The sequence below is a fragment of the Hibiscus syriacus genome, unplaced genomic scaffold (assembly GCF_006381635.1).
Source record: "Hibiscus syriacus cultivar Baekdansim isolate YM2019G1 unplaced genomic scaffold, ASM638163v2 tig00110258_pilon, whole genome shotgun sequence".
Lineage (NCBI taxonomy): Eukaryota > Viridiplantae > Streptophyta > Magnoliopsida > Malvales > Malvaceae > Hibiscus > Hibiscus syriacus.
In genome coordinates, this window is record NW_024062649.1 from 1,287,694 (window position 1) to 1,314,001 (window position 26,308).

At 35.7% G+C, this 26,308-nt stretch overlaps 4 protein-coding genes across 4 annotated transcripts; 1 reads left to right on the plus strand and 3 right to left on the minus strand.

Annotated features, from left to right (window-relative positions):
- Positions 1 to 8,320: 8,320 nt before the first annotated feature.
- On the plus strand, positions 8,321 to 9,289 carry LOC120115201. The gene has a single exon (XM_039135967.1). It carries the CDS (start codon positions 8,321 to 8,323, stop codon positions 9,287 to 9,289), a length of 969 nt encoding a protein of 322 aa, XP_038991898.1.
- A 2,521-nt stretch (positions 9,290 to 11,810) lies between these two features.
- LOC120115158 lies at positions 11,811 to 13,288 on the minus strand. The gene is made up of 3 exons (XM_039135931.1): positions 13,074 to 13,288; positions 12,057 to 12,143; positions 11,811 to 11,952 (listed from the first exon to the last, which is right to left on the minus strand). Exons 1-3 carry the CDS (start codon positions 13,209 to 13,211, stop codon positions 11,827 to 11,829), a joined length of 351 nt encoding a protein of 116 aa, XP_038991862.1. The 5' UTR covers positions 13,212 to 13,288; the 3' UTR covers positions 11,811 to 11,826.
- Positions 13,289 to 15,843: 2,555 nt separating this feature from the next.
- Positions 15,844 to 20,866, minus strand: LOC120115202. The gene is made up of 3 exons (XM_039135968.1): positions 20,473 to 20,866; positions 16,659 to 16,797; positions 15,844 to 15,862 (listed from the first exon to the last, which is right to left on the minus strand). The coding sequence occupies exons 1-3, from the start codon at positions 20,864 to 20,866 to the stop codon at positions 15,844 to 15,846; spliced, it is 552 nt and encodes a 183-aa protein (XP_038991899.1).
- A 3,035-nt stretch (positions 20,867 to 23,901) lies between these two features.
- LOC120115203 lies at positions 23,902 to 24,870 on the minus strand. The gene has a single exon (XM_039135969.1). The coding sequence runs from the start codon at positions 24,868 to 24,870 to the stop codon at positions 23,902 to 23,904; it is 969 nt and encodes a 322-aa protein (XP_038991900.1).
- Between the last annotated feature and the right edge of the window lie 1,438 nt (positions 24,871 to 26,308).

Below are 26,308 nucleotides of genomic sequence, written 5' to 3' on the forward strand. Positions count from 1 at the left end.
CGTAAACAAAGCCTATAAAGGAATAGGGATGCTTAACATTTTAATCAATTTTAAAATTTTTGGAGGGCACCTGGAATAGGGATCCTTACAAGAAGATAGTTTTTTAGTGATGCTTATTCCGGAAAAATTTCTAAAAATTATTTTGAGCGATTTCAAGATACTTACAAAGATCGGTTCAAATTTTTGAACGGCGGAGAGCTCGAATCTCAACCCGGCCGAATCTTTGACTGCTTCACCTCCTCACGCGCCGCCGTCGACGGCGAACAAGGCTGACACCGGCGGACTCGAAACGGCACAAGGAACACGATGGTGCAGGAGGTGTCGTAAACGGAGCAACGATCGGCGGTGAATTTAAGATTTTTCCGGCGATAGAGCTAACAAAAACGACGATACTTTGACTGTAAATTCCCGACGTTTGGCCGCGTTTCACTTCAATTAATTTGAAGGGTTTGCTCCTCGCTCGATGATGAACACAACGGTGGTTTCAAAACAACGATCGGAATTTGGACGGCGTCGAGATCGAGTTTGGAAGTTGTGTGCGTGAGGAAGGATTTGTGAAATTGATTTCTGTTTTTCAAAACAGAAATCATGCATAAATAACAAATGTCTGCCGACACTCCAAGGATAAATTCAGGGCTTGGTCCCTGAATTTTCTTTAACTCTAAAACAAGCTCCAAGTTTTAAAATCTTTCAATTTAGTCCCAATTTTCGCCAATTTTCACAATTAAACCCTCCAATTTCAATTAAATATTATTTTGAAAATCGGGTTGTTACAAACATAGTCTATAAAGGAATTATGCAAAACAAAGAAGTTGGTTGCTTAACACCCAAATAAACTTTTTTTATTTATTCTCATAATTATAGTTACCTCCTCGACTCTATGGTTCCTCCATAGCACCTTTACCAAATGAATCCTCTTGTTCATCAACTCTTTTACTAACCTTGCTAAGATTATTACTGGCTCCTCAAAATAGGTCATGTCTGAGATGGCCTCTATTTGCTCTAGGGGTACGATGTGAGAAGGATATGAACGATATCTCCTAATTATAGATACATGGAACACATTATGAATGCGCTCTAATTCTGGTGGTAAGGCTAACCTGTAAGCCACTAGTTCAACTCTATCGAGTAACTCGTAAGGTCCTATAAAGCGAGGGGTCAACTTTCCTCTACGCCCGAAGTGGAGTACTTTCTTCCATGGGGAAAATTTGAGGAATACCTTGTCCCCAACTACGAACTCAATGTCATTATGCTTGAAATCCGCGTAAGACCTCTACCTATCCGAAGCTTCCTTTAGTAGATTATAGATTAGTCAAACTTTATCCTCTATCTCTCTGATTAAATCTGGCCCCACTATCTTACTCTCACTGAGCTCTGTCCAATATAATAGAGTTATACATTTGCGCCCATATAAGGTCTCATATGGAGCCATCTGAATGGTCGACTGAAAACTATTGTTGTAGGCAAACTCCACTAACGACAAATGGTCATCCCAACTACCATCTAGATCGATGATAGTACATCTGAGCATGTCCTTAAGGATCTGCATAACTCGCTTTGACTGGCCATATGTCTTAGGGTGGAAAACTGTACTGAAGTGTAGTCAGGTGCCTAGGGACTCATGAAGGGCTTTCCAAAAGTGGGTAGTAAATCGAGGGTCTCTATCTGAAATGTTGAAAGTAGGTACACCATGTGTTGAGTTAATCGATCGACGACTATAGCCAAGAGGGGGTGAATTGGCAATTAAAATTTTGGTGGAAGCTTTTGCATAAAAATGAAAGTAATTGCACAGTGATTTACAGTGGTTCGACTTTCTCAAACAAAGTCTACGTCCACTACCTTAGCTATCCACACTAAGGATTTTCCAACAAATTCACTAATTTGTTCTTTCTTTTGAGGCCAAAGAAATAACCTTACAACACCCTCAAGAATATACCCCAATTCTTGAGAACACTCTTTCTCAAAGAGAAGATTACAAATTTGCAAACTTAATGAAAAACCTCACAAGCCAAATGTGTTTGTACAATTCTAGAACAAAGAAAGAACACTCAAGAATAAATATAATTGAGCACAACAAGTGTTCTTGAAAGCAAAAATGAATATTGAATGAAATAGGCTTGAAATTGCTCAAATTTGAGGTTCGATGCTTTCTCTTTAATTCTCTCTTGTTTCTTGATGATTGTTGTTTTTTTTATCTTGATCAATGGCTTCTAAGCTTGTTTAAATACTCCTTCAATTGATTCTGAACGTTGGGGATGATTAGTGGAGTCAATGGAGCCGTTTAAGTATGAAAACAATTAATAAAATCAGTTGGGAGCGTGAGTGCATCGATGCATATTCAAGGTGCATCGATGCATCAAGTGTAAAATTCAAATATTTCGACCGTTGGAACACTTAGTGCATCAGTGTACTAAGTGTGCATCGATGCATAAAATGCATTCGATATTTTAAACACGCCTGAGTGCATCGATGCATGGTATGTATCGATGCATAAAATGCATTCGATGTTTTCATAAAAACCTGAGTGCATCGATGCATGGCAGTGCATCGATGCATAATATGCATTCGATGTTCAATTTATTCAATGGTGCATCGATGCATTGATTGGTGCATCGGTACACTCCTTTGAAAAATTGATTTTAGGCTCGTTTTTGGTTCGAAATACTTTGCGAAAATTGTTTCAAAAATATTTTAAGTATAAAACACAACTTTACACTTTAGTAAGGATTGAAATTGAACTTTGAAAGACTTGGAGTAATATTTTAATATTCAAATAATTATATCGAATATACTTAGAAAATCTTTTATAAAATCTTAAAATGCATTTATCTTAATTTTTTATATCGAAACATCAAAATGTTTTCAACACCATGCAACCTCACTATCTCACGGATGTACAACTGAGCTAACCTCTCTAAGATATAGTTCATCCTAACCGGAGGAAATGGGCTAATTTGGATAGACGGTCTACTATGACCCAAACTACGTCATGTCTTTATCTGGTCATTGGTAACCTGGTCACAAAGTCCATGGTCACCATGACATATTTCCACTCAGGAATCTAAATGGGCTAAAGCAAACCTGAGGGAATATGATGTTCCGCCTTAACCTGCTGGTACACTATACATCTAGGGAAAAACTCTGACATCTCCCTTTTCATACCTGGCCAAAATAACAATCGGTGAAGCTCCTAAAATATCTTGTTATTGTCTAGGTGTACAAAGAGTGGATTGTAATGTGCTTCGTAGAGAATTTTATTGCACAACTGAGCACCTGCGGGTACGCACAACCAGCCTCTGAAGTATAACACAACTCCATCACGAAGCTCAAAACTTAAGGCTTCACCCTACCGAATCTGTTCGATCTGAGCTCTCAAACGATCATCTGAACTCTATATCCTCTTGACCTCTCCTACCAACTATAGCTTGACTCATAACTTGATTAATAATCCACCATCACTGGACAAACTCACACGTGCTAGGAGAGATCGTAACTCAGTAATTGATTTCCTACTCAAGGCGACTGTCACCACATTTCCCTTTCCCAGATGATAATCTATCACACATTTGTAGTCCTTAAGCAGCTCAACCCATCTACGTTATCTAAGGTTCAACTCCTTCTGAGTGAAAAGATACTTGAGGCTCTTGTGGTCGGTGAAGATGTGACATTTCTCACCGAAAAAATAGTGTCGCCAAATCTTCAAAGCAAACACCACTGCTGTTAGCTCCAGGTTATGAGTAGGGTAATTACGCTCGCAAGGCTTAAGCTGATGGGATGCGTAAGTAAAACTTTACACTCCTACATTAGAACACATCCAAGTCCATTCAATGAAGCATCGTTGTAAACTGTGAAGTCTTTACCTGACTCTAGTTGGGTCAACATTAGGTCTTGGGTCAATATGACCTTCAACTATTTGAAGCTCTTTTGTCGCTTCTCATTCCAAATGAAGGGGACTCATTTCTGAAGCAGTTTGGCTAACGAGGCTACTATCATCGAGAAGCCATGAACAAACCGACGATAGTACCCGACTAACCCGAGAAAACTGCGTATCTCTAACACATTCTTAGGTGGCTCCCACTCAACTAGAGCCTGAATTTTGAGGGTCGACTCTAATGCCATCCTCTGACACGACATCAATAAGAACTCATAATGACCATATATTGTTTTGAAAGTTGTCTTTGCCACATTTTTATCGTTGACTTTCAACAGATAGTATCCTGATCGTAGGTTAATCTTTGAAAAGATGCACGTTCCTCTAAGTTGGTCAAAGAGGTCATCTATATTGGGGAGTGGATAATGATTCCTGATGGTTAACTTATTCAACTACCTATAGTCAATGCACAATCTCATCGACCCATCTTTCTTCTTAACGAATAAGACTAGCACTCCCTAAGGAGAGATGCTCGATCAGATGAAGCCTTTCTCTAAAAATTCCTAAATCTGATCCATTAACTCCTTTAGTTTAGTCGGTGTCATGCAATAGGGGGAAATGGACACCGGAGTTGAACCTGGCATTACCTGAATGCCAAACTCCAACTCACGCTGGGGTGGTAAACCCGAGAACTCTTCTGGGAGCACATCAGGAAAATCTTGCACTGTTCAAATATCCTCGAGTGTAGGTGCTGAAATTCGGGTGTCGACCACGTGAGACAAGAAGGCCTTACACCCATGGTCAATCATTCTCTGGGCTTTCAAAAATGATGTTATCCTAGTCTAGCAGGATCTCTCACTGGTCATCACCAACTTGGTTTCATCGACTGCTTTGAGCATAAGTTGTCTGGCTTTACACCTCAAATTGGCATCGTGCTCGGTTAATCAATCCATCCCCAAGATCAAGTCGAACTCCTTGAAGGGTAACTCTATCAAGTCCGTTGGAAAATTCTGATCTTGAATCCTCACTCGGCATCGTCTGAAAATTTTATCCACCAGGATGTCTAAACTTAGTGGGCTTGAGACTGGAACATCTATCTCTAGTTTCTCTGCTGGGATTTCTATTTCTTGGACTAAGTCTGATTAGTTGTAAGAGTGAGTGGAATCGGGGTCTATCAATACAGTAACTAGTAAGGAGAAGACTGTACAGGTACTTGATATGACGCCTACCGCGTCAACCTCCTCTCGAGCTCGCACTATATACTGTTTGGAGGCCACTCTCGGCTCTGTTTCAGCCACCGATCTAGCCATCCCACAGCTCTGCTACTTAGATGTTGTACTGCCACCTCTAGCCGACCTTCAGCCCCTCTATACTGACGGTTCTGATCTTTGAGTCACCATGAACATTACACCCTGAGCTCCTAGGTAGTCTCTGATGAAGTGGACTAGGGAGCCATAACTATAACAACCCCTCGAACCTTGTTAGCACGTCCCTGGGTGACTCCTCCCATACTGAGCATAAATAGGGTGAGTGAAGACTCTGGTCGACCCACTAGCGTCACCCTCGGAGGCTAAGTTCAGTGGTCTCCTCTTGGAATTTGACCTACCTCCATGACTAGAACTCTGCCCAAACCTCCTCGATTGTGCTGTTGGAGGTCTCGACAAACCCTGACTATCTCTAGCCCTCTTAGCTGGAGTTTGAAATGGCCTCGTTAGTTCAGGGGATCTCTTAGTCTCTCCCGCAATCTCACCGGTCTGTCTGGCCTGCCTATCCAGAACCCTCTCCATCACCTTGTCCTGGTGGGTCAGCTAAGCAATACCCTGGGTGGATCGACTGCTAGGTGTGTTGGGATGTAGCAGCGAAGGCCCTCTCTAAACCTGCAATATCGGTGCTTCTCTGTCGGAATCAATTCTAAGACATATTTGCTAAGCTAGAGAAGCTCTCACTCATATTCAATCACTGAACGATCACCCTGAGTCAGACGTAGGAACTGCTCCATCAGGTCATCAGTGTGAGTTTGCCTAATGTACTTTTATATAAACTCCGAGAGGAACTGCTCCCATTGCCTCCAAGGTGTGATGCTTGTTGCATACTTGGTCATTCGGGTGATTCATGTCCTAAGAAGAAGGTTGTGAATTTAGTTGATGGAGATGATGCTAAGGGGAAGAAGACTATGGTTGTAGTTTTGGCTAATGCTAGAGATGGGCATGCTGTGGAGTTTGGTTCGAGTAGCAATTGTTCTACTCAGGTTAATGTTGTTAATTTGGGGGGGGGGAGCAGTTATGGCCAATGGTTCTGCTACTCCTAATGAAGAAATGGTCACTGTGCGTGTTGTTGATGATAATTTGGTAGGTTTGGGGTCTTTTGGTCCTATTACCTAGGTAAATGAAGTTGGTTTGGGGGTGTTGTTAAGACGGTTAGGGAGGGTCTTGATGTGGATGTTGTTCAGGTCCATAGTCCCAATAGATTTGCTTTGTTGTCTGAGCCGAGTGGAGCTCATGTGGATACGGTGATTTCTCCTAAAAAATCATGTGCTGCGGCTGAGGGGGTTGCGAAATTAATGCATTTGTTGAAAACCAAGGATAAAGGTGGCGGTACGAATAGAAAAAAAGAATGGTAAAGGTGGGTATAAGGGTGGTGTTTCTTCCTCCTTGAGATGATTATAACGTGGAATGTTCGGGGTTGTAATGACCCTTTAAAGCAGAGAAGTATTTTGAGGTTAACTAAGAAAATGCATATTAAGGTTTTGTGTTTGCTGGAAACTAATCTCTATTTATTCAGAGGCTGTTAATGAGAGGATATAGATTCTGACTAAGAGTTATGGAAGGTTGAGGAACTTTGCAAGTCTGATCAGCATGTTACTTGTTGAAAGTTAATCTCTAAAGACATGTTGTCTTTAAAACAGGGTGGTAATTGTTATATTCGACTTTGTCCATCCTCTGCTTAACTCGTCTGTTATCATTAATACAAGTCTTCAAATGGGTGTTGAGTTTGTGAGACGACGATTTTGGATTAATGCAATTCAAATTTTAATAATACATGTACATCAACCTCAATGTCACGTGTTTGTGGTTGGAATTTAATATAATAAATTGATGTTATTAAAAATATTTATACTAAATTAATTTAATTATTTGTATACAAATATCAAAATGGTTGGAAAATAAGTAGTTCAAATTAAAAATATTTATACTAAATTAATTTAATTATTTGTATACAAATATCAAAATGGTTGGAAAATAAGTAGTTCAAATCAACGAGAATTAGTTTTTCATGGTAAACAGCTCGATATCGCTTAAGCAAGATTTCTATTTCGAATCCTTGTATATACAGAAAATCACTGTTGGGAGATTCACCCACCAAAATCAAGTGTGCAATGCGGGTCAATTCAAATTAGTATAATATAAACATAATTACATTGTTTGTTTTCCTAAACAATTTCTTATCTGAGATTAAAACTTTTCATAATATATATATATAAAAGAAATATTATTAAAACAAAATTATTAAAACTTACATATATGGACTTATATCAAAATGCATATATTGGCCAGTGAATTTTAAAACATAAAATAATATTTTTTTTTCAAAAGTTGTAAAAAATTATCATTATATTTTATTAAAATAATATAAAATTAGTATCTATCGATCTTTGGTAATTTATTAATATATTATAGGGATTATTTTATAATAATTTAACAAATTTAATGAGCAATTTATAAATTTTAAAAGTTTAATAATAAAAATAACCATTTAAATATAATTTGATGACATCTAATATATATTTACCCTTCTTTTTAGGATAAATTACATATTTAGTCACCTAGTTATTCTTGCAGTTCCATTTTGGTTACTCTATTATTTTTTCTTCAAAATTATATATAAACTTAAATTTTTGTTTCACTTTGGTCCTCTATTGTTAAGAAATAAACAAAAATGCTAATGTGATATTTAAAAAAATAAATGATGACGTGATATTATTTTATGATGGTATATCAATATTACATTAATTTTTAATGGTAAGTGACTGAAATGAAATGAAAATGTAAGTTTATGTATAATTTTAAAGAAAAAAAGATCATTGGATGACCAAAAAAACCATAAAAATAATTGGATAAATAAATCAATAATTTATCCATCTTTTTATTCATCAACTTTAGTTCTTTACTCAACTTTTCCCACGTTAACCAAACCGAAAAGCAATTGTACCATGTTTCTTTCTCTCTCTATAAATGATAAAGTGCCCCCAACCAATTGAAATAGACAGCGGAAAAGAAGAAAAAAAATAATGTTTCTTTCCATGTTTCGTCGTTTCTGACTGGACAAACCACATGTTCCACGAGAGGCAAAAATGGGCATCCATGGTTTGGCTATAAATATCATACCAAAATGGTGAAGCAGAATCACAACTACTTACACCAACTTAGAAGAGTGAAAAAGAGAGTGAAAATGGCATCGGAATTGACATTGGCATTGCCCAGGTTTGTGGCTCTGAAAGGAGACAATGGTCAGTATATGTGCGTTGGTGAAATCCAGGGGCGACAACATTTGCAGTTTACAGCAAGTGATATCAGTGATCCAAATGTAGCTATGGAAATCTTGCCTGCAAACGATGGGAACGTCCGCATCAGGCATATTTCTTCAGGTAAATTTTGGAATTTGGGTTACAATGATTTTATTTTGGCAGATGCAGATAAAACTAGCGATTCCGACAACAACACCTTGTTTCGACCCATCAAAGTTAACACCAAATCAATCGCTTTTATAAACCACGGCAACAATCAGTTCTGTAAGCGCTACAGTGCAGGCTCTTTGATGATCAGCGACTTCAAAGCAAGCATCGATATTACAGACTTTTTTGCTCGGCTAAAGGTGGAAGAGACTGTCACCAAGAGGGAGATTTTTAATATCAAATACCGCCTCGATAAATCCAGGGTCTACGACAATGAAACCGTAGTCTTGGTTGAGAAACCTGTAATCAGCCGTAACCCCAATTCGAGCACTCCCGTGGAATTGACGCTCAGCTATGAAGATGTCAAGTCTAATATATGGAAGACTAATCTTTCGCTCAAGTTGGAGGCGAAAGGGACCTTCGACGTCACCAGCTTTCCGATCATCATTGTCGATGGGAGGGTCCAATCACTCAATCAAGAACAAAGAGGAAATGAGTTGGACGAGACCATGATTACGACCACAATAAAGAAAGTTGTGCACAAATTTGATTTGCCCCCCAACACTAAGGTGGTGCTGAGTTTGACTGCAACAAAGGGCAAGTGTGATGTTCCCTTCACATTCACGCAACGTGACACTCTGATCAACGGGAACACTTACACAACTGAAGTGGAAGATGCCACTTACACTGTTTCTAATTACTACAACCTCCAATTTCAGACCAGAGAAGAACCGATTGACGCCTAGGGCATAACATAAGCACACACTGTCTGTTTGTGTGCAACTACTGGATAAAATAAATTAGTGCTCCTTTCATGGAACTTAATGTGTGTTTTCCTTTTATGTATTAATAAATCTCATGTACTTTTAATGTGGGTTTACCCCACAAACTACTTCTATCATGAGAATAAATAAAAGAAATTATGTGTGTTATGCAATCAACTGTTTTTTCTTTTGCTTCTTTCCTTTATGTGTGTTATTCAATTTTTAATAAATTGAATTGAAAACTCTAATCATTATTTCCTTTTTTTTTTCTTATGTTGTTTCGCTCTTAATGAATTGAACTGAAAATTGAATTGAAACGAAGCATCTTAATCTGCTTCACTATTAATCTTTCTTATGACATTACCTTTTTTATTTCTTTGACGTATATAAAGGTCAAGGAAATATGAGAAAACACATCATGGATATGTTTCATATTGTTTCAAGACTTAAATCACTTAAGATTGTGTTTTTCTGAAAAATTATTTGTTCTTATGACTCACTACCGCTTCCTATAGAGTTTAATCAACTCAAATAGAAAAATGAAGTTTAAATGAGTTCATTTTTCATTTTATGCAAGAGGAATAAATGTTGAAGCATAATAAGTTTGAAAGTACTAATTTTAAAAGTGTATATAAAAATAAAAGCAAAAATAAAATCAAAATACAGTTGTTAAGGGTCTCATAAAATTGTTTCCACTTATGTGTTTGAACTACTTATTTTTTGGGTTGTACTACCGGTTCCAAGACTTCGTTCTGATTAATTTGGTTCGAACCGCATTGCATACTTAACTTTGGTAGGTAAATCTCTCAGCAGGGATTTTCTGCATATACAAGGATTTGAACTAGAAATCTTGTTTAAGCGATATCAAAATGCTTACCACGATTTCGTTAATTCTCGTTGATTTGAACTACTTATTTTCCAACCATTTTGATATTTGTATACAAATAATTAAATTAATTTAGTATATATTTTTAATAGCATTAATTTATTATATTAAATTTCAACAACAAACACGTGACATTAAGGTTGATGTACATATATTATTAAAATTTGAATTGCATTAATCCAAAATCGTCGTCTCACAAACTCAGCACCCCTTTGAAGACTTGTATTAATGGTAACAGACGAGTTAAGCAGAGGATGGACAAAGTCGAATATATTCCAACTGGGTTTTTCATATTCCAAGGGATCTTCCATATCTCTCGTTACAGTAAAACACTGCGTACATATCTTGAATATATTCCATCAGGGATGCTTAACATTTTAATCAATTTTAAAATTTTTGGAGGCCACCTGGAATAGAGATCCTTACAAGAAGATAGTTTTTTAGTGTTGCTTATATCCTTCCCTGGATTGGCTGTTGGTTTCATCATGTATACAATAGAAATCAGCAAAGCCAAACTTGTTTCACCAACCCTAGATGTAAGATCCAAAACAATTTCCCATCATTCCTATAAAACACATCTCTGAAATATAAACCCCGATAATTATAGAAATCACAAAAAGAATTGCATTCCTCTAAAATAAATTTTTTTCGTAATTCTAAAGTCTAAAACATATTATATATTTATAAAGAAAACAAACTCGATCACTAAGAATCCTTACTCCATAAAATTTCTTACCTAAATAAATTTAATCACCATGTAATCTCCAACTGATATAATTGCAATGAATTCAGTAACCATGCTCCCAGAGTAACAGTGCAGGTTGATTGAGGCATCTTCGCCTTCATAGAAACGATGAGAGAGTCCCTTTCTCTAGGGCAAATACATCTCGATGTTGGTTAAGGCATAATGGAGGAACTTTTATTGTTAGAGTAGAGGCAACTCGACCCCTTGAGTAAATTTCATAATTGTATGCTTGGGGTCACTACAGCAAAATAGGTTTTTAGCGGAGTTTTTTAGTCATATAACGGTGTTTTTAAGCGCCGCTAAAAACCCTTCTGGCGCAAAAACAAACGCCGCTAAAATAAACTCCGCAAAAGTTTGCGGCGTTTGTGAACGTAAACGCCACTAAAGGTTATGCTTTTTAGCGGCGTTTGTAGATAGGTTAGGTCAATTAGCAGCGTTTTTAAAACAAACGCCGCTAAAAGTTATGCTTTTTAGCAGTGTTTATTTTACAAACGCCGCAATAGGTTAGGTTATTTAGCGGCGTTTGTAATAGTAATGATATATAGTGGCATTTTTCACCCAAACGCCGTTAATAGTCATGACTTGTCGTGACATTTTATTCACAAACCGCTAAGGTATGCTCTAACCAAATGTTAAGTAATCATGGTATCTATACATTATCCAAAGATGTGTGCATTAAAAATTTCTACGAAAGCATTTAAGAAGAAAAGAGAAAGAGGATGTAACTAGAGTTAAATAAAGTAGAAATAAACATGTATCAATTTGAAATTTACGAATTTATAAATTTCAACAAATCATGTACTCTTTTGAAACAACAAATTCAACTGTTTGATTAGCAAAAACCCAACTCTAAGCATGAGTTTCAGATTGGATTTCCAGAGAGTTTCTTCACAGCGTTCTAGGCCGAATCTTCACTAGCCTTTGTGATCGCCAATCCGCCACATGCTCCGCCGCATGGAAATGTGTCGTCCAACACTCACATGGAGCAGCCGAATCGCATATATAACAGTAACACTGCATCAAATCCAAACAAAATTCATTACAATTTCCTCTCATCTCAATCCCAATCATCCTAGAAGTTAATCCGCCAATAAGTAAAAGATTATCTCTTTGCATACCAAATCACAGTGTTTGTCATGAGGTGTAGTATCAAATGGAAATTGCAGACAAAGATGCCTTGAATGTGGATAATCTCTGCAGGCCACCTAAAACAACATCAAGAACAGAATTAAAATAACAAAAAAACTAAAGATCGTTGCTTTTTGGTACAATTTCCAGGAAAATAGCACTACCAAATCTGGTTGCTCAAGGAATTTCAGCAGCAGATCCGTGTTTGATTTCTTCATTGGGGTTCCAGTTGATTTCTTCTACGATCTCCAATCGAAATCAAACATTAACTATAACAACCAGAACCATATTTTGCATTAAAATAAATACTCGGGAGAACGTAAAGCTGCAGAGTATGTAACTGTAAATCGTACTGTAAAATCACAGAAACAATGAAACCAGCGCACCTGATCCTGGTCTCTAGTATCATTAAGGCATGAACTGGAATCAAATGCCAAATTTGGAACTTTTCTCTGTTTTTGAAGCTGTCTGTTTCCTGGGGGAAAAATCATATAAAAGCATTAGGATGTTCTAGGAGTAAAGTGTTGTGCAGGCTTAAAATTATTTTAGAAGCTAAGCTTACGAAATCAACATAATCACAAAAAGACTTGAGAACTATTCTCATCAAAAAAATGCATACGACAAACCCATAAACAAAATTCTACCCGGGGGAAATGCCTAAACATTTTTTATTTTAAAAAAGTAAAAGCAAATCGAGCTAAGAAATGCAATCAGAACTTCTCATAACCCAATTAAAATAACAGAATTAGATTAAACTAATTTTCAACTTCTTGTTCAATTCAAGTCTAAAAACTGTGAATTTCCTCTGTACAATGAATTGAAGTTAAATCAAAATTCTATTTTGATTCCTTCAGTGTCAATTTTCCGGGAAAATAACAATACCCAGAGAGCTGAATTAAACTAATTTTGAAGCCTTTGGTCCAATTCCAAGCAAGTTTTACTTTTTAAAAAGTGTGAATTTCCTCAGCAAATATATTAGAGAAAAAATGAGTTTAAATAACAAAAACCTGGCCACGCTCGGCGACCACGGAGAGTTCTTCATCAACATCGCCATCATTGACGGCGGAGAGCTTGGCAACGTCAACGGGGTTGAAAGGGTTAAAATCAAGAATAAAGCAATCATCGGTCTCCTCAACGCGCTTCATGTCGATGATCTTTTTCAAACAAAAAATAGATCTCAAATGACTCTCATCCACCGGATCGTCCTTGTTCTCCCCCTTCTTTATATGTGTCAGTTTCTTTAAGGGCGTATCTTTCTACGCCGATGAAAGTACGGTCACTACCTTGTCCGCAGTTGGTGTTTCCCTTTTGCTTGATTTTCTTCGCTTCAGCGTTAAATCCTTGTGTTGTTTTAGTATCGATTAAAACAAACAATTTTGAATCTCTTTCTTTCTTGAACATGTAATTTGAAATATAACTGTTGGCTTCGGCTTCCCCCCAAATAGAAAATAGCCTCAGGAACAAGGGAGCCCGACATTGATTTGGGTTTTCAAAGTGTGAAGCAGAAGAAAGACAAACCTGTTGGTGACCGAAAACCGAGAACGGCAGCGTGATGTTGCGGTTGTGGTGATGGCTGCACGGTGGTGGCTTCACTGTGATGGCTGGGCGTTAGAGGAAAATTAGAAAAAATGGGAATGAAAAATTAGGGATTTGGAACCCGATGGGTTAAAAGGATTGTACAATTATGGCGTTAGGTGCATGACTATAGCAGCGTTTATTACCAAAATGCCGCTAAAGTGTATGATTATTGCGGCGTTTATTAGAAACACGCACTAAAGTGCATGATTATTGCGGCGTTTATAAAAACGCCGCTAAGGTGCATGATTATTACGGCGTTTATTACAAAAACGCCATTAAAGTGCATGACTATTGCGGCGTTTATAAAAAACGCCATTAAATTGCATGATTATTGCGGCGTTTATTTCAAAAACGCCACTAAAGTGCATGATTATTGCGGCGTTTATCTAAAACGCCACTAAAGTGCATGACTATTGCGGCGTTTATTACAAAAACGCCGCCTTTTGAGTCAATCGCGGCGTTTTTAGTAAAAACATCGCTAATGTCTTTGTTTTGTTGCGCCGCTTTTTATTCAAATTTTGTGGCGTTTTATTTAAAAAAAACGCCGCTACATAACAGTTTTGCTAGTGGGTGGAGGCAACTCTACGCCCTCATATAGGCTTCTCGACCATTTTTTTATGTGACTGCTGGACGTGTAGAGGCATCTCGATGTTTCTGTAGTAAAAGGGCAGAGGCATCTCGACATTACTTATCTGTAACGGATGTATCTAGACCCTTCTGGTCATTAATGAAGAGATAACTGAGATGCCCTTTTAGATAAAGTTTAGTAGAAGCACCTTAATACTCTTGGTCAGAGATGAGACATCTCGGCTTTGGTTGTACAGTGAAGATATCTCGAAGATATGCTACGTAGTAGACGATATTATTGTAAGAGAAATAAAACGTGGAATATGTCCTCTAAGAATTTATTATTGAAAAAGATGAAGGGGATTCATTTATTTAAAAGGCCAAAACTCGGCCTGGTATAAGTTAAACGACGTGATCTTGATAATTTAAATAGATGAACCCCCAAGGTACAAGCAATTCAAATTAAGTGTCCTTAATTGTAATCCTTGTAACGGACGGTGAGGAAATGAATATGCCCTAGAAGCTTTTATTTAATTAGACAACATTAATTAATTAATCTTAAAATAATATTACTCTAATGTTTGGCTTTGCTTGTAACTAGACAAACAACATGTTTGACGAGAGGCAAAAGAGAGAGTCCATGTTTCAGCTATAAATACCTTAGCTAGCCAGGGATTTTCCAAAGCATAAACACAACGAGTGAAGAAAGAGAGGTAGTGAAAATGGCATCCGCATCGAGATTGACATTGCCGAGGTTCGTGGCACTGAAAGGAGATAACGATCTGTATCTGACTATCTGTGTCTCAGCCCACTAAACGACCGACCCTATATGCGGTATGTAGCTACTGAACTCGGATATCCGACGGTCACTGTGGAGGTTATCGTTGCAAACGACAGAAATGTCAGTTTCAAGCAAACTTCATCAGGTAAATATTTGAGTTTGGGTGACACCAATTTCATTTTTGCAGATGCCGATGCCGCCAGCAACGACAACCCCAACACCTTGTTTCGCCCCTTCAAAGTTGACAGCCAATCCATAGCTCTTCTGAGCTCCGCCAACGATCTATTTTGTACCCGCTATTCACAGGTTTCGGAAATCTCGAGCGCCCTTCACGCAAACGAGGGTTTAACCAACTTGTGGGCTCGACTAAGGGTGGAAGAGCCTGTCACCAAGAGGGTGATTTCCGAAATCAAATACAACCTGGATAAATACAGTGTCTACGACAGTGAAACTGTGGTTTTGGCAGAGAAATCGGCTATCAACACTGACAAAAATTCGAGCACTACCGTGGACTTGAGTCTCAGCTATGAAGATGTCAAGTCTACTTTATGGAAAACTAATCTTTCCCTAAAGTTGGGAACAAAAGGCAGTTTCGACGTCGAGAGCATTCCAATCATTGGTGATGGTGGGAGGTCGAAATAATCGAACTAGACCAACGACAGAATGAGTTGGATGACACCAAGATAAGCACCACAATAAAGAAAGCTTTCCGTAGAGTTGTGCCTCCGATGAATAAGGTGGTGGTGAGCTTGATTGCAACCAAGGGTAAGTGTGATGTTCCCTTCACTTTCAAACAAACTGTAACACCCTCATACCGATGCGGGTGACCAGATCCGATCTGAGGTGTCACATTAGGGCAACCAGAGCGACCTACAATAAAAGTCCAGGAAAAATTAAAAATTTTGTTAAAACATGTAAAATCATAAAACAATTTATAAATAAAATACAAGTTCAAAAAACTATTCATATATTACAAACAAAATTAAAATCATACAAGTTTCAGACTCAGTATATAAAAAAAAATCAAATGTGACCTACATGTCCCCTAATTACACATTGTATCGTACTCTGCAAGCAAAGTCGAAAAAACTCCCAAAACTAAAGTTGATAGCTGCACTGGATCGATTCATTTAACCTGAAATGGTGAGTAAGAGTGAGCTTTGAGAAGCTCAGTAATACAGAACTACCAGATGAATGCAATAGGTCATCGAGTATAAGGTAAAGCATAAATTCCTTAGCGGGACAGTCATCATATTCTAGTGGTGAATTTATATTCCATTAGCTAAGTCTTCAGTTACAAACATGAATTTACGGTCTGAAGGAAGTATTCAGAGAGAGACAGATTCAGAAGATTGCATTGGGGAGTCTAGTGTGTTCCAACAAAACAGAGAAATGTTTACAAATCCTTTAAAAACATTATTAGTTTAAAACATATTTTAAAACCACAGTAATACCCTCCAACGAACACCGATATGCAATTCCCCAGAACTGCATCCATAAGGACTTACCTTAGGTCCATTGGGCGTAGGTGCCAACCTAAGGGAGCTCCTTGGGTCCATAAGGTCTTACCCTAGCTGAAGCGTAGGTGCCCACCTAAGAGGTGTGCCCTCGGGCCCATAAGGACTTACTCAATGTACACAACAGATGAGCCACCCTGAGGGAGTACCTTGGGGTCCATAAGGTCTTACCACTAGGCTCATTGGGCCCAGAAGCCCACCCAAGGGTCGCCTTAGGTCCATAAGGAATTACCATCTTGATCATTACTGAACCTGCATGAGGAATTACCAGCTTGATCAGAGCTGAACCTACATACTCCATAATCTTACCCAGACAGTATCACAATAATTGGTTCATACAGTAAACAATAGATTCCATGATCCATAAATCAGGAACGATTATATAACCAGAGAACACATATCATGTAGCCATAGTTCATAAACAATAAATCAATACATCAATAAATCCGTAATTTCGGAAAATCGCAGTTTAAAGCAGGTAAAACAATTATATGGCACATAAGGAACACACTAGAGGATCCATATATTTTTCAGAGGTACTTAGCAATTATCAAGCGGGGGAAACACGAAACTTCTGCAAACTGATTGAATTTTAGAAACGAGGTCCTTATGAAAAGGAGGTTTGATAGCTAGCGGATTCATCAGCCATTAAGGAAGTGATTTATCAATATCATAGTATTCAGATATATCAGCAAGGTATTCAGGAGTTATTGCATCAAAATTTTATTTAGGATTCAGACATTCCCAAAGTAATTCCATCAATTAGGCTTATAAGGGCATTTTAGTTATTCAATTCCTGAGAAATTTGATAAATCAATTTAATAAGGGTATGCAACGATTTACAGAATTCTAGATTTCAAGCATCTTAACAGGTTTTCAATTCCAATCGCACTGTACAATTCCCAGTAAAGGTGACACTTATCAATTATGTAGATAGAGAAACTTACGAATATTCATTTCTTAAAACTGACTGCACTATAGAATCGAAATGATCACCTTCAGAACCATCTTTGGACTAGTCATGAGAAGACGAACATGTATTTAAGCGGTATTTATTTACTTCCCGTAATGTAACAGTATTAGGGATGATCGATCTACTTAGGTCGTACTCTATAACCTCAAGGGCGCTACAGCATTTAAAACTTCACCAGTATCTTCAGAAGTTACCCAAAGGCATTGCTTAATCTAAGTCATGAGGATATTTAGATCATTCTGGTATTCGAGGTAGATTTATTTATTTCAGAGCTTAAGGGTATTCAGTCATTCAAGAGCTTAGGGTATTTTGGGTCATTTTACATTTCAGGGGTATTTCAATCATTTCATTCCGCTCAGTCTTTACATTTAATTCAAACTTATCATTTATTTCAGTCATTTCAAACAATTCTGACAATAAGAGTACTTTCGATAAGTTAGTCTTCGGGTGTATGCTCATAAATCAGAAATTTTGAGTCTAGTGTCTTCTCAGAGGTTACAAACTGTTTATTAGAAATCTTCCGAACAAAATAGGAACTTAATAGTTAAATCAGTAATTTATCATATTAAATACGAATTCTCAAGGTACTTTCTCAATCAGGGTCAATCCGGGCTATTTTTGACTCTTAAGGGTAATTCCATAATTTATCATCTAGGTATTTCGTCATTTGTGTGTGTTGCGTTCTTATTCAATTATACTAAATAAATTCGTGTTTCCTTCATACGGAAGCACTGTTTGTTATCTTATTATTATTTTTTAAGGAAAAGTTAACTTTTGTTGAAGAACGATATGAAAATCTAAGTTGATAGGCTTACCCTATACAAGCGATCTTAGTATCTTTTAAAATCACTAGATAAAGCATGAGAGATACCGCTCAAAACAACAAAAATATCGGATTATGTTGAAGAATCGGGTAAAGAAAATGAAAGAACACAAGAATTTTTAACGAGCTTCGCTCACCCCGCTCCATCCCCTGTCCTCTTTACCGGTATATTTATGAGTCATACCTAACAGATTATATAAATGCTCTTGTATTGTATATAAGTTGCTTATTTTCTGGAAGAATATTTTATTAAACAAACCTAAATTATAGGCCTCGTTAAAAACTTTCCTAAACCTAGATGGAGGAAAATAGTACTCTTAACTAGGAAAAGCGAATCTAACCAATAAACGCTAGCAATACAGCTTCAAACAACCAACACTGAAGCCCTTACACGATGTATATAAGTTGTTGATCTAAATATTATTATTTTCTAATCAATGTCTCCAAACATATTGAATTATAGGTGGCGCAAGAATTTCATAAAAGACCTTGTAAACAAAATGCATATAGATGGTATTCAAGGTCCAACAATCATGAGATGATGTGGTTAGCGGTTTTAATCATTTTTTAAGATAAAATGAGCAAGGATAAAGTAAAACCCGTTGTACAAAGTGGTTTGCGATGGTGGAAGTCTGGTCGGAGGAGATAGAGTGTCGGAGCCGTTGGGCATGGTTGTCTTGTAAAGGAATCTTGACATTTGCATTAAGCCAAAAAAAATTCCGAAATATAGCAAGAAAATAGGGTGAATTTATCTCTATCGATGACAAACCTTGATCTCGAGTTCATTCGAAAAGGTTTTACTTTAAATTACCACGGATTATCCAAGTCGAGTGGAAGATAGATTCGACATGAAGGTGGGGAAAGGGCTTTTTAAAGTCAGTGTGTCCGAGTTTGAGTCGTGCTTTAGCCCAGTATCTATTTGAGAGGAGTTGTCACGGAAACTGTTGAGAAATGATGAAAATTTTAAACTATAAGTTATATTAATTATTGGTAGGATCAAAAGTTTGAATAATAAAATTATGATTTTATATTTTACTCTATGAGACATTTAAAACGATCTATAATATTCTCAAAATGATGGAGTGATAAATAAGAAACTAATAATCAAAATAAGCTAAATGTAACTGTTGTTAAAGGCCAATATGTTGGGTTTAGAGGCCACTTAGGTACTAGGATCTTTGAGTTATTCGAAAACTTTGTCAAGAAGGCATGTGTATTCATGCCAACCTTATTTATATGTCCGTCCTAAGTCCAGTTTCATTCCGTGGAATCCTCTGTTTGTGTTGTAAGTTGCCTTGGTTGCACTGGAAACAAATGCACTGGAATTTTGTGTTTGTTGGATGTTTATTGCTACATTTTGGTGGTGGTGTTATTTGTTCACTGAGTTGTCTTCGTGGGTGGTAGTGTTCTATTTATGTAGTACTCTTTTCTCCCAATTAGGTTAGAGAAGTTTTTAATGAGTCTCGTAAGTACGACTTCACACTCTATTAAGGTTAGGTGATTACAAAGTAGTATCTGTTCTAAATACTCTCAAATCATTTGACAATGAACGTTTAATCACCCTATCCTCTAAGAATATAAACAATTCATTTAATCACCGAAGTAAATTGATTCATGCAATGTTTTAAAATTAGGACATGGTAAAACTACACCTTTACCCCTAAAATATATAAAATTTTGATAATCCTTTAGATAATCATATAAATAAAAATTAAAATATTAAAAATTATATTCTAACCTTTCTACCCATATACATCAAAATATCTCGTGTTATAAAAGTTCCTACACTTAAAAGTGGATTACTTTCATGTAAGAATAATAAAATTCTTTACAAGATAATGTTTGAGAACTTGTCTCATTACGTGAATGTACAAAGCTGAATGGTTGCAAATAGATATTTAAAAACCAAGATGGATGTAAATGTTAATTGTTAATAGGTATAAAGCATGTCTTGTATCTAAATGATATATGTAAAAAAAAAAAGACATCAATTTTGTAAACTTCTTTTTAGTCTTGTTGAAAAACTTTTTCAAAATAATTATGATTTTTTTTTTTGGATAATTCAGATTTTTATTACCCAAAATAGCAAAGTCATGCTACAACCAAACAACCAATCAACAAAAGAAATAAAAGCTTAATTACAAATCAATGATTGGTTAGACTATACCCCAAGCATTACTGAGGTTAGAGTTGGTATTATCTAGTCTGTTAATAACTTTGTCCCTAAGTCGAATACCAACAGTATCAATGATGTCTTTAAGAATAACAACAACATCCCGAAAACGAGCCTGAAATATTCTCTGATTCCGTTCCTGCCATAGGTAATAGATAAACGCATTCCACGAGATCTTCAAAATGGTGGTGAGTAGAGACTTCCCCTTCCAAGTTAAGCAAGCACGAGATACCATTCCTTCCCATGTCGAAAAATTCTGATTCATCCCGTTCAGATTTAAGATAGAATTCCATAGACGAGCAGCCATGGAGCAGTTAGAAAATAGGTGGTTTCTAGTTTCTTGATGAGAATTGCAGTTAACACAGAGACCATATGTGGAAACTCCCATTTTTTGTAATCGATCTTTGGTTGGTAACCTGTTCAAAATGGCCATCCAAGTGATTAGGCTGTGTTTCGGTATATGAATAGGGTACCAAATGAGACGATGCCAAGAAACTTTCTGCCCTTGTAACCAGATGCTATCCCATATTTCCTTAGTCTGCAGCGAACCAGTAGAAATAAGAGGAAATGCAGTATGCCTAAACTTTAAAATCCGTCTAAAACCCCAGCTGACATTAGTTTCAGGTTCGAATTGCCAGAAATCCTGAATATATTCGACGTAATGCAATGTATTCGACTTTATCCTGAATTACATAAGTTAGATTTTAATTGTATTTCTCAGGATATAAACAACACTAAAAAAACTAATATATTCGACGTAATGCAATATATTCGACTTTATCCTTCATCTGCTTAACTCATCTGTTATCTTTATTACAAGTCTTCAAAGGGGTGTTGAGTTTGTGAGACAACGATTTTGGATTAATGCAATTCAAATTTTAATAATATATGTACATCAATCTCAATGTCACGTGTTTGTTGTTGGAATTTAATATAATAAATTGATGCTATTAAAAATATATACACTAAATTAATTTAATTATTTGTATACAAATATCAAAATGGTTGGTGATTAAAATTAGTTCAAACACATATAATATAATGCATATACGTCAATCTCGATGTCACGTGCTTGTTGTTGGAATTTAATACATATACGGTTTGCCATTCTTGGAGTAAGCGTTGATGTAGGATTTCTTTCTATACATTATACTATATATTAGGGATAAATTACAAGAAGGATCATTTAATTATAAGATAGTTTCAATTTGACCACTTTAACGCCCTAAAATTAGAAAAGTGGTTCGATCGAGTCCAATTTAAAATCTCTTTGGTGTAGGACCATATATATATATATATATATATATATCCAGCGGAGAATTATGTTTGAAAATAAAAGAAGTTGGTTGCATAAAACACATGATTTTTTTATTATTATTCTCATGATTGAAGTAGTTTTTGGGTAAACCCATAGTAAAAGTACATGAGGTTTATTAATAGATAGATCTTCGATATGTGAACATATAATATTTTTGTTCTTAAATGTATCGTACGAATCAATTTGACTGCTATCCAACGATCCATACTCAAATTGTTTAAATATCTACTTAACATCCTAAAATCATATGTTATGTCTAAATGTGTACAAACCTGAACATACATTAAGCTCTTTATTTATTTAGTAAGTATATGAAATCTATTTACATTTTCTTAGTTCAAAATCATTCTTAAGGCATTGATTAAAACTAAACTTGTTTCCTTTGATAACAATGGTATATGCTGATTTACTTCCACTGAACTTGAGGTATACACAATCGTTAACAAGATTTATCTCAAAATCAAACGAAATAATCACTTAATAAAATTTTGTTATATCATTGAACAAAGTCATACTTAAGCTCATAAATGGATTTCCCTAATTTATATATAATTAATTTTTATCATTAGATATAATTGTCTAATTGCACTAAATAAATCATCTAATCAATGTTATCATTGAGAAATACAATTGTGAAATCTAACTTATATAACTCAAGATTAAATATGAGCAACAAGTATCATGATTATCCTGAAAAAAATCTTTCAACGAAACCAAAGAAAAAATCTCTACAAAATTGATGTCTTCTTTCTAAGTATATCCTTTAGATACAATGCATGCCTTATACCTATCAACATTAACATTTACATCCATCTTGGTTTTAAATATCCATTTGCAGCCAATCTACTTTGTACATTCACGTAATGAGACAAGTTCTTAAACATTATCTTGTAAAGAATTTTACTCTTCTTACATGAAATTAATCGACTTTTGAGTGTAGAAACTTTTATAACACGACAAAAGTTAATTAGATCATCATTCATCATTCCACTATCATCATTATTTCTTAGAGAAATAAAACATAATCATTTAAATAACATTTCTCTCATCTCGTGGATCTTCTTAATGACACTTGTTCTTTGAGTTTATTGTATCTTGTTGAGGTCCTAGATTAATTTCTTGATGACGACATGTATGAACACACGAATATCATCAAAAATGATAATACGAATCGCGTTATAATCCAGTTCCACCTCAAAAGTAATGCCTCAAACCTATATTTCTCTCTCCAAACTCAACATCCTCAAAAATAATGTTATAAGTCTCACCTAAAAAATATTTCTAGTTATGAGATAATAAAACTTATAACCCTTAAATCACTTAGAATAACCAAAGTAGTGGCTTAATGTCCTAATTTATTACAAAAGAGAAAAATCCTTTTTAACATATTGTTTTCTCTTTTGAGTTGGACCCTTAACAAATGTATTTTGATTTTATTTTTGCTTTTATTTTTATATACACTTTTAAAATTAGTACTTTCAAACTTATTATGCTTCAACATTTATTCCTCTTGAATACAATGAAAAATGAACTCATTTAAAGTTCATTTTTCCATTTTGAGTTGATTAAACTCTATAGGAAGCGGTATTGAGTCATAAGAACAAATAATTTTTCAGAAAAACACAATCTTAAGTGATTTAAGTCTTGAAGCAATATGAAACATATTCATGATGTGCTTTCTCATATTTCCTTGACCTTTATATACATCAAAGAAATAAAAAATAATAATGTCATAAGAAAGATTAATAGTGAAGCAGATTAAGATGCTTGTTTCAATTCAATTTTCAGTTCAATTCATTAAGAGCGAAACAACATAAGAAAAAGAAAAGGAAATAATGATTAGAGTTTTCAATTCAATTTATTAAAAATTGAATAACACACATAAAGGAAAGATGCAAAAGAAAAAACAGTTGATTGCATAACACACATAATTTCTTTTATTTATTCTCATGATAGAAGTAGTTTGTGGGGTAAACCCACATTAAAAGTACATGAGATTTATTAATACATAAAAGGAAAACACACATTAAGTTCCATGAAAGGAGCACTAATTTATTTTATCCAGTAGTTGCACACAAACAGACAGTGTGTGCTTATGTTATGCCCTAGGCGTCAATCGGTTCTTCTCTGGTCTGAAATTGGAGGTTGTAGTAATTAGAAACAGTGTAAGTGGCATCTTCCACTTCAGTTGTGTAAGTGTTCCCGTTGATCAGAGTGTCACGTTGCGTGAATGTGAAGGGAACATCACACTTGCCCTTTGTTGCAGTCAAACTCAGCACCACCTTAGTGTTGGGGGGCAAATCAAATTTGTGCACAACTTTCTTTATTGTGGTCGTAATCATGGTCTCGTCCAACTCATTTCCTCTTTGTTCTTGATTGAGTGATTGGACCCTCCCATCGACAATGATGATCGGAAAGCTGGTGACGTCGAAGGTCCCTTTCGCCTCCAACTTGAGCGAAAGATTAGTCTTCCATATATTAGACTTGACATCTTCATAGCTGAGCGTCAATTCCACGGGAGTGCTCGAATTGGGGTTACGGCTGATTACAGGTTTCTCAACCAAGACTACGGTTTCATTGTCGTAGACCCTGGATTTATCGAGGCGGTATTTGATATTAAAAATCTCCCTCTTGGTGACAGTCTCTTCCACCTTTAGCCGAGCAAAAAAGTCTGTAATATCGATGCTTGCTTTGAAGTCGCTGATCATCAAAGAGCCTGCACTGTAGCGCTTACAGAACTTATTGTTGCCGAGGTTTAGGAAAGCGATTGATTTGGTGTTAACATTGAAGGGTCGAAACAAGGTGTTGTTGTCGGAATCGCTAGTTTTATCTGCATCTGCCAAAATAAAATCAGGGTTACCCAAATTCCAAAATTTACCTGAAGAAATGTGCCTGATGCGGATTTTCCCATCGTTTGCAGGCAAGATTTCCATAGCTACATTTGGATCACTGATATCACTGGCTGTAAACTGCAAATGTGGTCGCCTATTGAATTCAACAACGCACATATACTGACCATTGTCTCCTTTCAGAGCCACAAACCTGGGCAATACCAATGTCAATTCGGATGCCATTTTCACTCTTCTAAGTTGGTGTAAGTAGTTGTGATTCTGCTTCACCATTTTGGTATGATATTTATAGCCGAAACATGGATGCCCATTTTTGCCTCTCGTGGAACATGTGGTTTGTCCAGTCAGAAACGACGAAACATGAAAGAAACATTATTTTTTTCTTCTTTTAATGGTGTTAATAACTCATCCATATCTTAATTGTCAAGATTAAAATAGTATATATATTAAATTAACTTTGGTGGGTAGATCTCCCAGCAGGGATTTTCTGCATATACAATGATTTGAACTAGAAATTTTGTTTAAGCGATATCAAACTGCTTACCACGAAAAACTAATTCTCGTTTATTTGAACTACTTGTTTTCCAACCGTTTTGATATTTGTATACAAATAATTAAATTAATTTAGTATATATATTTTTAATAGCATTAATTTATTATATTAAATTCCAACAACAAACACGTGACATTGAGGTTGATGTACATATATTATTAAAATTTGAATTGCATTAATCCACTCAGCACCCCTTTGAAGACTTGTATTAATGGTAACAGACGAGTTAAGCAGAGGATGGACAAAGTCGAATATATTCCAACTGGGTTTTTCATATTCCAAGGGATCTTCCATATCTCTCGTTACAGTAAAACACTGCTTACATATCTTGAATATATTCCATCAGGGATGCTTAACATTTTAATCAATTTTAAAATTTTTGGAGGCCACCTGGAATAGGGATCCTTACAAGAAGATAGTTTTTTAGTGCTGCTTATATCCTTCCCTGGATTGGCTGTTGGTTTCATCATGTATACAATAGAAATCAGCAAAGCCAAACTTGTTTCACTAACCCAAGATGTAAGATCCCAAACAATTTCCTATCATTCCTATAAAACACATCTCTGAAATATAAACCCCGATAATTACAGAAATCACAAAAGGAATTACATCCCCTAAAATAATTTTTTTTCGTAATTCTAAAGTCTAAAACATATTCTATATTTATAAAGAAAACAAATTCGATCACTAAGAATCCTTGCTCCATAAAATTTCTTACCTAAATAAATTTAATCATCAAGTAATCTCCAACTGATATAATTGCAATGAATTCAGTAACCATGCTCCCAGAGTAACCATGCTTGTTGGGTCAGGCTTCGGTTGGATTTTGTATTTGGACCCTTGTTGGATTCTTTTGGACTGGACCAGACTTGGATTGGACCAACAAAACAAAGTAAAATAAATTAATAATATAATAATAATAATATATTATATATAATAATTAAATATGTACATATACTTATATATTTTTAAAAAACTATATTTTTTTCAAAAATGATATATACTATATATATGTTCAAAACTATATATTTTAAAAAAGAACTATATATTATATTATATATATATATCATATTACATCATACTATTAATAAGAACCGTAAAATAACTTCA